This window comes from Nasonia vitripennis, chromosome 2 (assembly GCF_009193385.2).
Source record: "Nasonia vitripennis strain AsymCx chromosome 2, Nvit_psr_1.1, whole genome shotgun sequence".
Lineage (NCBI taxonomy): Eukaryota > Metazoa > Arthropoda > Insecta > Hymenoptera > Pteromalidae > Nasonia > Nasonia vitripennis.
In genome coordinates, this window is record NC_045758.1 from 304858 (window position 1) to 321313 (window position 16456).

Sequence of the window (16456 nt, forward strand, 5' to 3'; positions counted from 1 at the left end):
TCTGCATACTCGTTATTCAAAGTTTGCTGCGTGAGATGCGCACATAAATATATAATGTACGCGTAGACTCGAAGGCGAAGAAGGGAGGTGAGCTAAAAACTAATTTACGAATTCCCCCGCAAAGCACTTTGCTCAACTCGATTCCGAGCTGCGCTGGCCGTCTTCCTTCGGAACAATTCACCAGAGCAGATTTATCGTCACCGGCTTGGTTTTCCGCTTGCGAGGGCCGCGCGCCGGAAGAGCAAAAGTCCCCGCATCGTAATCGCCGGATAAATGCGAGCTCGTTCGCTCGCTCGCGCGACTCGATTGACGTCCCCGGAGCTTCCGGCGTCGAACGGGAAATCGATCTCGCTTACGCGAGTCTTGAAAGAAAAATAGGAGATTTTTTTCGTGAATTATGGAACGGCCTTTTCACGTTCGCCGGACGAGAACCTAAACAAATCTTGTCATCGTCGTCCGTTACACACTGCCTAGCTTGGAGCGAAGAACCGCGAATAATTGGTAGGGGCGACCTTTGAATCGTCAGAAAGTTTAAAAGTCCAACGAAATTAAAAACAAAGTCGTCAGCTACGTCAGCCCGGTGAAAAGCACTCGCCTCGCTGTAATAATGCGGGCATTCGTATACGAACGATAACGGGCCGATTCTTCCAGGCGACGCAGGGAAATGGAGGCTGTTATCGTTTCATTGGACGACGAGCGGGGAGCATCGCTTTATATACATATAAGTATAGAATGCGGGGCAGCCGTCGCGAGCATTGTTCGCCGAAGACAGAGCCCCCGACGCTCTTTCTCTCGAGGGCCATTTCCAGACGCTTAATTCGATTATCCGATTTCTGAGCTGCTCCTTGCTCCAGCTTGCTCGTTTTCCTATCGCTTGACTTTTCCTATGAATCGTTGTTCTCTCTTTTATTTAAATAAAGTATAGCTTTAGAGTACAAACGCTTCAGGTGCAATAAAAAACAATGCCAGCGAGATTATTTTTGCAGGGTAATGACGAAACGTCAAGGCACGACTGATCTACATGAGGAGAGCGCTGGTCCCTCGAATAAGTGACATTTCCAGTCGATGCGCCCTCCCCTCAGTTGTACAAGAGAGAGGGGGAGAGGATGAGAGAAACTTGGCCCGGCGACGACGACGACGGTGCGATGGCTATAGCGAGCGGGATGGATAAACTTTGAAGCGACTGTCTCTCGGGGGGCGGCGGCGGCGAGGCCAGCGGGGCGAGAGGGAGAGGGGCGGAGGGGGAGAAGACTGATGCATAATTCAGGAATCGTCACTCGCGAGGATATTGCCAATTTGGCGTCGATGAAAATACGATAGGATTTGTCGGACAGCCGGGGAATACCCGCCGCGACCCCCGCGCACTCGCTGAATTTAACACTTTCATTTCTACGCCCGACCGTGTTAATACCGATGCTGAATTTTCCGCGATCTTTTTGCATGCGAGTGTGCTGCAGTGCGTGGTAAATTTTAATACGCTTACGAAAAGTTTAGACTTTGCTGATTTTCCGCAAGTACAGTCGGGCGATGAATCCGGTGAATTCGATGAATCCGATGAATGATTCATCGTCGTTCGGTTGCGAGATAGCAAGCGATGACGTGAAAAATCGAGCCGGAGTCTGGACATCATTAACGTATAAATAACAACACGAGCGTAACGGCATCATATATCTCTATCATCGACGCCTTCACGCAAGGCTGCCTCCCAAGCTCCCGCGTGAAAAATCAAAATCCCCCGTTATCCACTTTCTGAACGCCCCAGTCGTTTGAACTCGCTGCAACTGTTTGCGTCCGCTGTTTACACTCTCGCGTAATCCCGCAACGACTTTTTCCGGAGCCACGCGGCCGCGGCCGCAATAAACGTGCTCCTGCTCTAATTCTGATTGATGAAAGATTATCGGAGGGCCCTCTACTTTTCTCCACGTTTCCAACACGATTGCTGTCGTCGACTCCGGCGACTCTGGCGATTTTCCATGGAGGCGTTCATGAAATATTAATGCGCGAGTGCCCTGCGTTCGCGAGCCGGCCGGGGGCGGGGGTTGACGTCGGCATGAAAAGAATAAATTGGAATCGATTCAATTTGTCAATGCGCTCGCGTAATTACGTTATTATGCTCGTATGCTCGTGTATGCCGCTTCTTCCTCCGGGCCATCAATAATCCATACAAGAACCACAAAGCCGCAGGCTCGCGATAGCGCAGCACAATGGATCTCTCTCCGCGATATCGCGCTCGGCTCATGGGGAATGAACGAGGCTTTTCGGGACTCGACTGTGCGTGTTTACGTGTGTTTTGATTACGCGATGATAGCTTCTCGGCGGAAATCACATACGGTGATTTGCGGCTTTTCGATACTCGTGGCGTAATTATTTATCGTCGAAGGCGATGGAAAAAATTCGCTGGAGGAGAGCGCAAGCCGCGCGGGGTCGAAAAAAGGCGAGCGTCGGCCCCCGCCGAGAAAAGTTTGCCGCTAGCCCGGAAGCCGGGAAGTTTTAGCGTATTTGCGCATCCGGCGCAATAAATCCTGCTGCTGCCGCCGCTGCCCCGGCCTTTCCCGCCTTGCGCGAAGCTGGCCAAGAGGCGGCTGTAGCGAATAAATTCAATCCGGGCGCACGTGCGATGCTGCTCTTCCCATCGGAATTCTCAATTTTCGTGCACCCACACGCGGATCTTGCCACGCGCAAGATTCTTAATTAAAAAGGCCTCGAACAGCCGCCGGAGACTTTCCCAGTGCGTCGAGCCTCTCAATTAAACACGCGATCCCGAGCCCGCAAGCCTGCAGCGCCGCGGTTTCTTCTAGTTGCGCCAGCCCCGCGGGCAGAGCGAGAGGCACTCGACTTTGCGCGGCCGAGTGGAGAGCGGCGGAGAAAGCGTCGACCCCCCGGATTCCCACCCTTCGTTAAGCGAGCATCGGTGTGTACACCGTACGACTGCGTTTGCGCGCCTCCTCCGCTTCACTCCTCTCGAATCTCTCGATGTCTCGATGCGATCGGGCGAGCCTCGCCAGTTCTTTCTCACGCGCGGCGCAGTGATACACTTCTCGCGGGCAAGCGAGCGCCGAGAGGCACTCGAGTGCCACCCACTTGATCCCCCCGGCCCGATTGTTTTCGCCCCCCTCGAGAAGTACACCGCGGAGGGCTGCCGTGTGTGTGTGTGCAAATCAAAACCGCGGGCGGTCCCGACGCGCCGCGGCCTGGGGTGGCCTCCGACTCAGCGCGCCACTAGACGGGCGTTGTTTCGTTGTTTGCTTTCTGCCGCGCGCGCAGTCGAGCAGTCGAGTGGTGACGTCGTATAATGTCGTAATCCGTGCCTAATGCCGCGACGTTACGGGGAGTTACGGAGCTATTGAGCCGCTATTGAGCCGCTGACTGCCGGCACTAACGCCGCTCGCGGAGGATTGTTATTACTTTAATCGCTCGAAATTTATGGCGACGGGGCCCGAGCCGAGCCATCATTCCGCAGGAGGAGCGTCTGATCTCGCGGCGAATTAAGAGGCGGAGGTCGACTCGCGCGGTATAGAGTCCGTCCGCGCGCCGCTCGAATCCCAGCCGAATCCCAGCCCATGCATAGCAATCGCGCGAGGACCGGCGAATCAACTCTAACAACGGCTAACTGCAGCCAGTCGAGCGGCGCTGCTAATCAGAAAATCACACGGCAGCCTCTATGCCCGACTCCCCTGGGAATCCAACTAGTCTGTGACGCGGCTATGCGTGTACGTGCGCCGGTAATTACCGCCGCGGCTTAAATATCAAGGGGTTTAATAGCTAGCCAATGAAGCGACCGCCGAATCGCTTTATTGCGCGTCACGCGGATGACCCGTCCGATCAATTTGTCGCGCTTTGGCGCTGCTGCGCGCCCGCTCCAATCAGGATTTCGCCTGGATTTTGTCCTGCCGTGGTCGACGCGTTAATGCAGTTGCGCGCGGATATTAGGACGACGCATTTTTCGGAACTCTTACCCCATGCAGCCATGCACACCCGCGAGCGTGCGCGAAAGACGCGGAAGAAAGCATGGCATCGCAGCTATTCCGATTTGCAATTCCGATCGGCTGGAACGAAACGAACGAGCCTGGCTTCTCTGAAGTCGGCTTCCGTGCGGGCGCATCAGCGCCGAAGACTCCAAGTCGCCCGGAAGCGAAGTGCACGACGCCGAGGACAAGACGAGACGAGCCGCGGGGGGTCGCCGTACTTCGAAAATGAAAGCGTGCATGATTTAGGTGCGCGCGCCGGCATTACTCAGGCCCCGAGCGCGCAAGAGGTTGCAAGAAGCACGAACCGCTCATTTTTCAACGCGCTCGACTTCGATTCCGACGTCGCGCGCTGCTCTCGCGGAATCGTTTTCTCTGTTGATTCCAGCTCTCGACAGGTTAACTTGATTATTATGAGCGTTCTCGAATCGACTTGAACGAAAATGCAGGCAGCAGTAGAGAGAGAGAGAGAGAGAGAGAGAGAGAGAGAGAGAGAGAGAGAGTCGCAGAGCAGGAGGGAACGCGAGGGGTTGATATTTCCCATGGATAATGGCACTTTGATTACCCTGTGCGTGCGACGCCTTGGCCGTCCCGGCGTCGAGTGCGGCGGTTAGCCCCGTGCGCAGCAATTTCGTTACTCCGCGGTGCACCTCCGCTGCAGTGCCATTCATTCCGTAAAAAGCTTGAAATTTACCGAGGCCATTATGCAGAAGAAGCCTCGGCGATCATTCGTCTATTCGTCTATTCACAGCTCGAAATCGAGGCGAGAAAGCAGCGTCTCGCCTCTCGATCGACGCACAATACCATCTCCGGCTACAGCTCAACTACACCCCCGCAGCGGCGCACCGGCTATTGTCCGTCGCCTCCGTCGATCGGCCGAGCTCCCAATTCCGCAATCCATTATCTTCCTTTTCATCGACTACACGCGCTACCGGAAAACAGACCACCCCGCGCGGGCTTTTTCGACGAAAACCTGGCCCCTACCCCCCGCGCGGGGATGTCCGATTCTCATGCGCGAAATTCGACGCAGAATACACGCTTGCTAATGAACCGGGCGCTCGCCGCGCACTTGAATCTCGAGAGTGCAACTGGTGCGCTGGAGAGCTGGAGCGAGAGGGAGCCCCGGGGAGCGGCGCTGGCCTTTTTGTTCTGCGAGCCACTATACGAATCTGGCGTTTGCCCTTTCGCGCTCGAGTCGACCCATTCGCGTTCTCTCTCTCTCTCTCTCTCTCTCTCTCTCTCTCTCTCTCTCTTGTTTTGCGAGCTCGCACGAGAGCGGCTCGAGAGCCACTAGAGAATCGATCTTTCGCGGGGCTGCTGCGACGATTATTTTTCACTCGGGGCTCGATCGGATTTGGTTATCGAGAACTCCCAAGACGTGCGTGTCCCTGCTTAGCCTAATTATTGTTAAACGCACGGCCGATTCAGCGCAATGCGGAAAACCATAATTGCGAACAATTTCCTTATCCTGAAAAGCCTTGAACATTATCTTGCCGAAACTATTAGAGGACCGCGCTCGCGCGCTCTATCGTCACGGTTAATTAGCCCTGCGCCGTCGCATTAAAGCCCGCTCGTTCGCGCGCCAAAAAATCGTCATTAATCACGGCGAAGCGTGTAACGCGCTTTGGCAGTAAAAGCGGCCTCTATACACTTCGATTTCACCTCCGCGTGACACGCACTTATGTGCGAACGATGCGACGGCGGCTGTGTCGGGAGACAAAATGCACGGCCACGCGGCGACACGTGTCCCCGATTTATGCCTGCCTCCCGTGCTGCAAAGGGCCACTTTAGGACTGCTCGGTTGCCGCAAATCGATGAATTAAGTGTGGCCGCATTATCGTCGACTCAAAGTTTTCAATTTCGCGAGTGGGCCTCATCGATCACTCGACAGCTTTCGAAATCCCGTCGGCCGCTTTTTTCGCTCTCATGCGCGGAGCAACTAATTGTTCCGGACTAACGAACGCGCGCTTTGCATAATTTATTTTTCCTCCAGTCGCATCGGGAGGCCCCCATTGTCTCCCGCGGCTGGCGAAATCTCTCGCGGCGCAGTAATGACGAGCTATAATTCGCGATTGCCCGTCTCTCATTTTTACGAGGCTAGAAACAAACGCCGCATTAAGACAAAGAATATATACGCCGCGGCGGCGTGTTTTACGATGCGAGTGCGGAGGGCTTTATTCGTTTATTTCGTCATTATCGCGACGCGGTGCGAACGCGGTCGATTGTTTTGTGCAACGAGTTGCTCGCACTTAACCATGTTTTCTCCGAGTTTGCACAGAGCAATAACTCATTTGGACGCCAGCTAGCTCTGCGGAGTGCGTTTCATTTTTATTGAAATAACTCGGCTGCTTTTCTCTATTTATTGATGGACTGCAGCTCTGCTCGGTGCAAGGATAGCGTAAAGTTACAAATGATCTTACAAAATAATTTTCCGCATGAAGAAAAACAGAAAAATAAAAAAACATAAATTGCCGCGTAAATTATGAAAAATCACTTTCGAAATCATAAATAACGCCGTCCCTCGAGCTGGCAATTCGATCTCTCTCTCTCTCTCTCTCTCTCTCTCTCTCTCTCTCTCTCTCTCTCTCTCTCTCTCTCTCTCTCTCTCTCTCTCTCTCTCTCTCTCTCACTTATCTCATCCGCGGGACTCGAGCTTCTGCGCGTGTCTTGTACATTCTGGCTCCGGCGAAATCAATCACTCGCGCCCTTATCGCGCTCGCAGTCCCGCAAAGGTGCAGCGTAAGTGCGCGGAGCACGACGGAGAGGAATTCCGCCGATTGCGTTGCGTTGTCCCGACGCGTGGTTTTGTCGACTAAAGGCAGAACGTCGCCTGGCTCCAGTTCATCGGTAAATCCGAGTCTGTGGAACACGAGCCCCTGCGGCTTTCGGTGTACGCGCGCATCTTCATCAGCATCCCGCTTATGACCTGACTACGGCTCACTCCTCGGCCCAAGGAGCGATTCAGCGTTTTCCATTGTCGTCGAAATAGCCGGGCGCAGCACAGAACGACGGGATTTACGTCGACGTCATTCCTTCGCGGCGGCGAAAACGGCCGTCCGCACTAACTGTATACAGCCGCGCATAAAAGCACTGTGCCATATCGATCCGCAGCCGACGTTCATTTGCGTAATCGGCGCTGTTCCGCCAGCCGCAGTAAGCATGCATCATGCCGAGGGTGCTCTCGCGAATAGAGCGCACGTGTCCGAGATGTCCTCGTTTACAGGCGCATTTGTATTGGCTGAAAATCGAGAGGAATACAAATTCTAAAATTCCGAACCCGCGGCACATCAATCGCAACGGGGCGAATCTACATGTCGCTCCCGGAGGGACAGGCCCGAAAGAATTGCGCGCCAATGAAAAATGCATGATCGCCGCGGCAGGCGTTTGATCGAATGTAATAATGTACGCGATCTCCGCAGGCAGAAAGCTGCGCAGCTTTGGTCAGTCATGATATTCATGGCCTGAGACTCGGCTGCGGAGATATCTGATCCAAGATTTGAATACCCGAGCCGACACACACACACACACTCTCACTCATGTATATTTTATTTTTCTCGGGACTCTCTGCATGCGCGCGCGCGCGCGAGGTGTGGAAGGTGTTTCGGCCAAAGGAAGACGATGCCTCGATGAATAGATTTGCATGGGTTGCGTTTTTCTCCTGGGATGCGGATAGTATGCGGAGTGCGCAGGGCTAGGAGGGTCAGTGATTCGCTTTCTGAGCTCGCCCATCGGGTAGCTCGGGCGCCCATAGCGCGATGGATTGCTTTGCGGAGAAACGCTTTTCAATAAACCATCCCCTCCGGCTATAATAACACGGCGCATTAACATAAAATTCAATTCTAGCCAGCTCGGACGCTCCGTGTGCAGTGCGGGAAGGGCGATCGCGTGGTCTCCAAACAAACCTGATCGGCAGCTCGTCGAGATAATTGCTTCGAATTCAGCAGCAGCCGCATACACTGTATCCTCTGTATCCTCGACCACCGTGAAGTAATAGTCGCCGCGCGAACAATGGTCCGGGAGGTGCCAAGTGGCCAGTTCGCGCATAGGTAATAGTGCTCGTCGAACTCCCGCGAGCCGTGTAATTTCGCTCCTCGCCTATTTACCTTTCCACCTTTCTTCTGCGCACCTATTGACCAAAGTCCGCAGCTAGTAAAGCCCAGTACCAAGCCGAATACAAAGTATGGCGCGCACGTTTCTAGCCAAGAGGGAGAGGTGGAGAAAGGAAGCATAATGCATAGCGAGAGTCGCCCTGTCCACGCGCGCGCGCGCGGACGCGGAATAATAACCTCGACATCCATATGTTGCGAAGCTTCTTTTCAATGCCGAACAATGATACGCGATGCAGGAGCTGAATAGGGCGAGCGCACAGGTGCCCGTCCACGCGTCGACTACGTACGACACACGCGATTTGCCCGCGATTTCGTCACGTTATAACGAACAGATTTCCTTTTTTCTTGCGGCTTAGCTCGAGCTTCGGGAAACCGCAGGCGACATATGCGCTATCGATCGCGCTCTCTCGCAGCTCGACGGCTCCCTTTTTATCGGGGCTTTTCAAATTATTTTAACATCGGAAGCGACGCTCGTGCGACAGAGCGCACAGGCCGATATTCCGGTTCCGAGCGTTGCCACATTATGTATTTACAATATTACATCGTCGCAGAGGAGAAGAGTTTGGAGCATGTGCAGAGAGTCATTAGCCGACAATCGAGCGCTCATCGGCTCCTGACAACTATGCAGCCGAATGCCCTCTGCGACAAATGGAACGGCAGCATAATTTTTACTGCGAGCAATTTTATTTATCTTATCGTGAAGTAGTGTTTTCTGCAGTAGCTTGAACCCGACGCGACGAACAATGTGTATTTACCGCTAGTGTTGGATACGCCTCTACGCGAAAAGGTGGCATCATGCAAAGCGCGCTGCGAAAACTCAAATTGCATCCATTTCTCTTCTTCGCGATTGCGGCGGCAATCCTTCGCGGTTCAACGGCCCTCGTAAGTACTGTTGACCGTTTCAAACGATGCTCACTTATATATTATGCGCATATCGAAGATTGTAATTTCGAGTAAGAAGTTCGATATGTCGCAGGATGACGATGAGTATTACCTTGCCAACGCCACGCTGATCCTGATAGAGTCGCCAAACAGCGTTTACTTTGACATCGGAAGCGAATTACCGATGCCGGTCATTCATTATAAACTAATCGATGATCCTGACTACACCGACGATCTATTCGTATGGGTTTCAAGCTATTTCTCTAATCGGTGTGGATTTGGTAACGTGCATCGAATTTCCAATAATTGAAAACCTCATCTTTCAGACGTTCGGCTATATCCGCAATTCATCGAATACCGATACCATAGACGTATTGCGAGCAGCCTCCTCCTACAGTAACTCGTTAAATTACATAATGAGCAGACCCACTTCCTCCTACGATTCTGACCTATTATATGTTGCTCTCCAATACTTACTTCCCAATACGTTTTTTCACGAAGATGCAGCTGTTTTTCCTCAGGTAACCGGCACAAACAAATGTTCGCAACTCGATGCGCGATTCTAAATGACTATATATATAGATATATTTTTTTTTTCACCGAATTTCTCATCGCCAGGGTGGAACGTACTTGATATCCAAGGGTTTCATCAATTTATTGACGGTGGATGAGGCCGTTCCGTGCGACCAGCCCTGGTATTTTCACGCGTATGTAACGAGAGACGGCGCGAACAACGATTATGACGTCCTTCTCAGGGCAATATATCAAATGGACATGAATCCGGTGTATTACTGCTCATCGAAAGGTTAATCATTTCTTCATGTATCGAATAATTATAATATAAAAGTTTTACTCCTTGTTTTTAGTACGTGCCTATTTTATTGAATTTTCCATGATTGAAGATGCGTTTTCGATCGCGATTAAGTAATTCTCTAGAAGCGAGAATTCCAGGCTAATCAGCGCCGAATTCGTCATCGCATCCGAAATCAGCCCGAACCTGTAGTCAGTTAGAGTTTTTCTTTGCCTAACACGTTTTCTCCTTTCTCGTCTCGAAGCCAACCAGTCGCTCTTCGAGAATTCCAGCGGGCTTATCAGACGCGCTCGGCGCAGTACACGAAGAAAGCTTAATAAATTTGAGATAGCCGGGCAAATAAAAAGTGTGTTAGAGATAATGGGCCGCGAGAGCCGCGTGATATCTCAATTTTATTTTACACTTTTTTAGCCCGGCCCGCCGAGAGAACAGTTTAGCGATCCTTGGCAACGCGCGCCGATTTACATATCTCTAATGGCCGTAATAAAATTCCGAAAATTTTGTATTCTAAATGCTGCGCTGTATTTGGGAAGTAAACGAAAGGATCGCGCGTGCGCGTGAGAGTAACGGCCGTTGGCACGTTCTTTGCCCTCTTTCACTGGACAACAAAAAAATGAAAAGAAAAAATAACGCGCGTCGCTTTATCGAGTCGACACTTTTCGCCATTAGCAAAAGCGTTTATGTTTCGAACAATGCGTATGGCTATCGGCTGGGGCTCCACTTCTTCCGCCTTATCGGCGTTTGACCCTTATCAGCGCTGTCCGACCGCAGCTGTTCCTCGATTTATTAGGGTCATCCAAATAGTCAGTTGATCCGAGTACTGCATATTCCGAGCGGGCCGAAATTCAGCCAAGAATGCAAATGCAGATAAGTGGAGAACAAAGTGGATGCGAGCGCCGCGAAATTTTCTACACACCGTAAACACTAATAGCGAACAGCATCGCGTTTTCTTTGTTTTTCGCCTACTAGGCGCGGGCAGGATCGTAGAGCAGTCTCGGGTTCGAACAAAAACGTCCCGTCTCTTTTGACTGGACACAATTAGTATAGGCACTTGTCTTATCTCAACAGCGACTAGCTCGCTCGCTCGCTCCCCCTGCATTCTCTTTCTCCTTTTTTCTCCTTCTCTCGACTCCTCGCCTCCGTCTGGTTCGCCCACCTAATCGCACGACTCAATTTAGATCTGTCGCGCGGCCGAGGGTTATCGCCTCGCTTTTAAGAGGATAACCGTGTTCCTCGCCTCGACGACGTTTTAATCGCTCGAAATTTGTTTAGCCCGAGTATAAACGTGTTTTTCTTTTTGGCTTCGCCCGAAAATCAGTCGTACGCTTGGCTCTCGGAGCTAGCCCGACGGTGGGAGCACTTTGTGCAATAATTGATCGATGTAGCCTCGAACAGTGTATACCGGCCTTCGCGACCGTGAATAAAACGCCTATTATTAGCTCGGCAGCCGGCGCGCGAGAGCGCGGAGCAAATTGCCGCGAGCGATAAAGCGCGACTACCTTCGAACTTTGCCTTGTGCATCGCGGCGTTATCAGTCATGGTGAAGAGACAACGCCGCGCGAGGCGTGTATGCCGCGAACGGAAACACTTTGGCGCAACATTGCGCAATATGCGAAAAAGATGTAAGCTCGTAACGCTGCTGCTGATACGCGATATAATATTAATTATGCACGGGGAAGGCGAACCCTCGTCTTCTGGCTGCAGGCGTCGCTTATCGCCCTTCCCAGCACCCGACGAAAGACGCAGCGCTATGAAGCAATCGAGGGTGAATGCAAATAAGGCTGCAAAAAGCGGGTAATGCATAAGCGATGTGCGCTCGGCCCGGTGTTTAGTAAAAATAACGATGATACGAGCATTTGGTGTCGCGCGGTAACGAGAGAGTGCGCGCCTCGCCTTCTCACACAGCCTCCTCGCCGACGCGGGCCCGGCCGGTATCTTGCCGGGGCCCGTGTCCGCCGATAAGCGGTCCGCATCGATCATCCCCACTCGTCCGGCCTTGGCGTCGTCGTCGCTTTTCGCCTCGCTCTCTATTTTTACAGGACCGGAGACCCAGCGCCAGGTATATAATGAAGACAAGACACTTCGGCTCGACTCGCAGCGCAGCAGAACGTTCGACACAGAAATACGCGGTGAGGAGTGTAGGTGCCCAACGGCAATGAATCAAGGAGGAGGCATGCGCGATTCAATCACCTCAGCACAATCGCTGCAGCGCGTCAGAAGCGAGCGGTATCGGCCAGCCCGTACTCTCGCGATAGCGCCGTAATGCAAATGCGCGCACGGTAGCGCCGGGACAAAAGAAAGAAAGCCCGCGGGTCGTGTCGTTCTCGCAGCGGCTGCCGAGACCGCTCGTTATTTATTATTTTGCCCGTCATTTATTACCCGCGAGCCTCGCCATTAATGAGCACAGAGATTGACTCGAGACGGCGACGCTCGGAGCATGCCTACTTTACGCTACTTACAGCCTGCTCCGGCCGATAAGGGAGCATTTAGCCTGGTTAACTCGCAAACACTGAAAGTCAATTAAATTTTTATCGAGCTCGTCATATTTCATACAAGCGAGCATCGGGAGCTACGTGGGACGCGCGCACACTTTCGAGTATCGTGCTCCGATCGCTTTATTAATTCTCCTTCTTCCTCTTCTTCGCAATTCCTGCAGCGCCTTAACGCTCAATTTTACGTGGCTTGGTTTGTTATTTAATAAAAGCCGCATCAAAAAATGACTCGCGCTTCGCGTGCCGAGGGGCAGCTCGAGGCCTCGGATATTTGTACGCGGAGCGCCGACGCACGCGAAAGTCACTTTTACTCCTGGCAATTAAGTAATTATACGATGCTCGCACGTTGGAAATAAATATCCGAACATCAACGACTAGCGGAAGAGTAATTCTGCTCGACTCGCTGCTCGGCGATAGCGGCGACGGAAAGAAAACTCGTAAAAAGCCGGCGAAAAAAGGCGAATTAAAGTGTTACAGGCTTAATGAGATCGGAATCTCGGTGCGCCCGGGCGTTACGATGAAAGAGGCAGGCCGGCAATGCATCGTTGTAACAATATTGACTCAACGCGCAGGCGGCGCAGTGCGGATAGTTAAATAACAATTACGCTCGGCTGCGCGCTCGAGCTGCGTCGCTGTATGCGTGAAAGGGAGAGCACATATGGCAACCGGGTCGATGACAGCCCAGGGCGATCATTTTTTCGAAGCAAGAGAAAACGAGTGAAAGGATTTGCGCGCCGGCGCGATTCAAACTATCGTGGCAGAAAACGACAACAACTCGGCCACTCGAGCATTAAACCTAATGACAAAGGAGTCGTATTTGTTTGCCTCCCTCGCCGCAAATGTCCGCAAACAAGCAGACTAGCCCCGCTCCGGTATTAATAGCGGAAATGACAAGGTGCGCGCCTCGCTCCATTATAGCCGAGCGCTGCCTAAACAATAAAGACGACAAAAAGTCGAGCAGCAGCAGCAGCAGCAGCAGCAGCGGCACAAAAGCAGTCTCGGAAAAATGTATCGGCCATTAATATCCGAGCGAGGATTCGCCGCCGACTTTTGCGGCCATGTGTGCACGGCCTTTCAGAAATTCAATTACGCCGCACTCGACTCGCCTTTGATTGCGGCGACGACGACGACGACTGTTCATCTCGTAAAAGCGGGCATGCATGCGCGCACTCGTGAATAAACAATCCAAACCGCTCGAGATTGCTGCTGCATTCCCTATTGATACTGCCCCCAGTCACGGAGGGCAGCATAACTGCTTTGCGCTGCGCTGGTCGGACAAAAATTGGCTATCGATGCGCTCGTCGTCTCTGGAAAATCGACGGAAGCGAAATCTCAGCTGGCGACGAAAGCGATTTCCAGGAGCGAAGCCATCGCGTGGACGATACACACAATGGGCCCCGCGCACCCTCGGAAAACCCCGCGTGCAAGATAGCATCTCTCGGCGCGCGCCCGCAGGAAACGCTAGCTCACGTCCCCATTGACTCGCGCGCTCGCGCCTCACACATAGACGGCGCTCGTCCAGCCCGCGCGTCAATTAGCGCCGGCACGAAAAAGCAGCGCGCGCTGGCATTGTAAAACGAACGGGACACCTGACCATCTGCCGTGGTCGTGCGGTTTTTCGGTGTATCGAAGCGTGCGCCGCGTTGCCGGCATTTCCGTATGGCTACCGTTCCGTTGCTCATTTGTGCGTTGCGTTGAGAAAAAGACCAGGCGGGGGGTGCGAAAATCGAGCGCGTGGGAGAGCCGCGTTCTTTTTCGGGCACACACTGCCTTCGATTTCTTTCTCTCGCGGCGGGGGTGCTTGTGTGGTGCATCGCGACGCCGCGAAAATAGACTATATTATGAACTTCTTTCTCTTCCTGCGCATTCAGCCTGAAAAAAAAACAATGTCTTTCTGGAAAGCGGTCGGATCAGTGAAAATCCCATACTCCGGCCCCATTCACAGACCGCGTTGCTTTGATGGGCCGCGCGTTTTCGGGTTGGAAATCACTTTTTAATGGACGCCCACCCGATTCCGTCCCGCCGGTTCGGTTCCTCTGATCGCGGAAAAAAAAGAGCCGCCTCGCATCCGGTGTCTTTTCTTCAAAATCCGATGAGGGACGTGGATCTTTTGATGACAATTATAGACACGCGCGATGATGTGTCGAGGAACCAGCGGCGCTTGAACGAACTATTACGGATCAAAAAAAAAATTAATCGTCCCGCTCTCGATGGCCGACTATTGCCAGGCAAGGGATTCGGCTTTTTTCTCCAACAGGCGCGGAGGAAGTCGTTTCGAATGAATTATCCTTTCAGGTAGGTCGTCGGCGAAACGCGTTCTTCGAAAACAATTCAAGCCATCGGCGGAGACGGAAAAAGCGACAGCGAAAGACACTCGCATCGGCAACTATTGTAGAAAGCCGAACCAATAATTGCATCGACTGCGTGCCGCGGTTCAATCCGGAAAATCAGATAAGCCGAATAAGGGCTCGAACCCCCGCAACGATCGCGCCAACTTTATTAATTTAATAATAACTCGAGCGACTGGCCGGAAACACCGCATGAGAGAAAAAAACGCTTTCTCACGTGTTAAAACGAACGTATCGCCACTTAAAAGTAATTCGCCGCAGAGCAGCAGCCACGGCAGTTATAGCCCCCAAGGCCTGTGATTTCGACCGATAAATTAACGCTGACCGACAAGCTGCCGCCGTCGAGTCCCCCATTAGCCCGTACTTTACTCATTTTCTCGAATCTCTGCGTGAAAAGCTCGGCTCGGCGTTCGCGCGAGCCCTGAGTGCAGCCCATTATCGCGAGAGAGAGAGAGAGAGAGAGAGAGAGAGAGAGAGAGAGAGCACGCGTGCCCGACCGATAAGTTATTTATCGGAGAGGCGTCGCCGTGGCAGCGAGAATCTCGAAAAGCGTTTTCCCAGGAGCGAGTGGCGCTTACGGCTTCTACAACAGTGATGTTTAATGGCGCAGGCCTTCGCTATCATTTCTTGTCGGCGAACCGGGATTGAGTTGTGACTTTACGCGACGACGCTTTCCGTGCACAGGCCGAGACGAGCTTGATCCAAGTTGACAATCTATTACCGCTGGAAGTCAAATTATCTTTCTTCATTAATTTTCATAGAAATTTTCTGCTCTTGAAAAAACAGGCGAGCGCCGCGGCAATTCGAATTAACCGGCCGCGCGATTACGGCTGTACAACAAATCCGTGCGGCGCGGGCGTTAATGAGCGTCACCGGAAGTGGCGGTTGTTCTTTCTTTCTCTCTCCCGCTCCGTATATAATACGCGAGCTGAGCTTCCGGCCGGCACACCGGGGACGAACGACAGAGCTACTGCTGCTGCAGCGATAAAATCACCTGCGCGTAATTGTTTTGCTAAGCGTATGCGAGTGTCCAGTCGCTTGCGCCGATCAGCGCGTGTGACAATACCTGGACATGCGTATGTGCATGTAGCGGAAGTCAAGTTGGGAAAGCAAGCGGGCTTTTTGTTTTCTCACTCGATATTATTTCTTTTTTTTTATTTGGAAATGCTCCCATTGCGGTGCAGTATAGTGGCCTTTCTCGGGGTACGTTATGACGAGGGACTTTTGTCGACGTAACGAGTTGTTAAACCCCAGCATTACGTTTGGACGAGAGGTATGCGGCTGGGATTGGACAATGAGAAGAAAGAACTATTTATATTGTTGATGGACTACGTATGTATATGCGTATACCAGTCATTCGCATACTAAACTCGAGTGGCAAGTATTAGCAGCGAGGGTCGAAACATATAATTTCAATTCTCCTGATAAACTTCTTCTGATACCAGCAACATTATAGCAGATAAGAGCACAAGGTATGGCAAATTAACAATTACAAACTGGAACAAACTGCGATATGGAAATTTAAATGAAAATTATTATTTCAAGACTTCCTTGCCGTGCGATTACGGCAGAATTTGTTTCGAGAGTTATCACGAGTTGTGCATCTTATTACATGTCGCCGAAAGTCGCCGAATATCAAAACGACGATGAGACAATGTGACTGTCTTATGGTCTTGTCTTTTTTCGAGATGTTTGCTATATAGTATAATGGATGCATTATCTGTACTTAACTGCGGATAATTGATCGATGCGCAAACCGTAATTTGAAAAAAACGTTTAATGCTATCGTAACAATTTCATTGCGTCATTGATATTGAAACAAGGAAAATTGATACTGACAGCCTTTACG

General features: G+C 52.0%; 1 protein-coding gene across 3 annotated transcripts; it reads left to right on the forward strand.

Moving 5' to 3' along the window:
- Window positions 1-8793: 8793 nt before the first annotated feature.
- On the forward strand, window positions 8794-9821 carry LOC100679906. Of its 3 annotated transcripts, none has more exons than XM_016981621.2 (4): window positions 8794-8956; window positions 9051-9197; window positions 9283-9477; window positions 9575-9821. In XM_016981621.2, the coding sequence occupies exons 1-4, from the start codon at window positions 8870-8872 to the stop codon at window positions 9764-9766; spliced, it is 621 nt and encodes a 206-aa protein (XP_016837110.1). In that variant the 5' UTR covers window positions 8794-8869; the 3' UTR covers window positions 9767-9821. The 3 variants fall into 3 exon arrangements, with proteins under 3 accessions (XP_016837110.1, XP_031779008.1, XP_016837109.1); XM_031923148.2 differs by having other exon boundaries at window positions 8800-8956; window positions 9033-9197; XM_016981620.2 differs by having other exon boundaries at window positions 8810-8956; window positions 9036-9197.
- Window positions 9822-16456: the final 6635 nt, after the last annotated feature.

Excerpts from the sequence above, each read along its gene's own strand:
- LOC100679906 (XM_031923148.2), top strand. The coding sequence starts at position 8,870 with ATGCAAAGCGCGCTGCGAAAACTCAAATTGCATCCATTTCTCTTCTTC. Across the intron at positions 9,198-9,282 it reads ACTACACCGACGATCTATTC|ACGTTCGGCTATATCCGCAA; the intron begins GTATGGGTTTCA and ends CTCATCTTTCAG. Across the intron at positions 9,478-9,574 it reads ATGCAGCTGTTTTTCCTCAG|GGTGGAACGTACTTGATATC; the intron begins GTAACCGGCACA and ends TCTCATCGCCAG.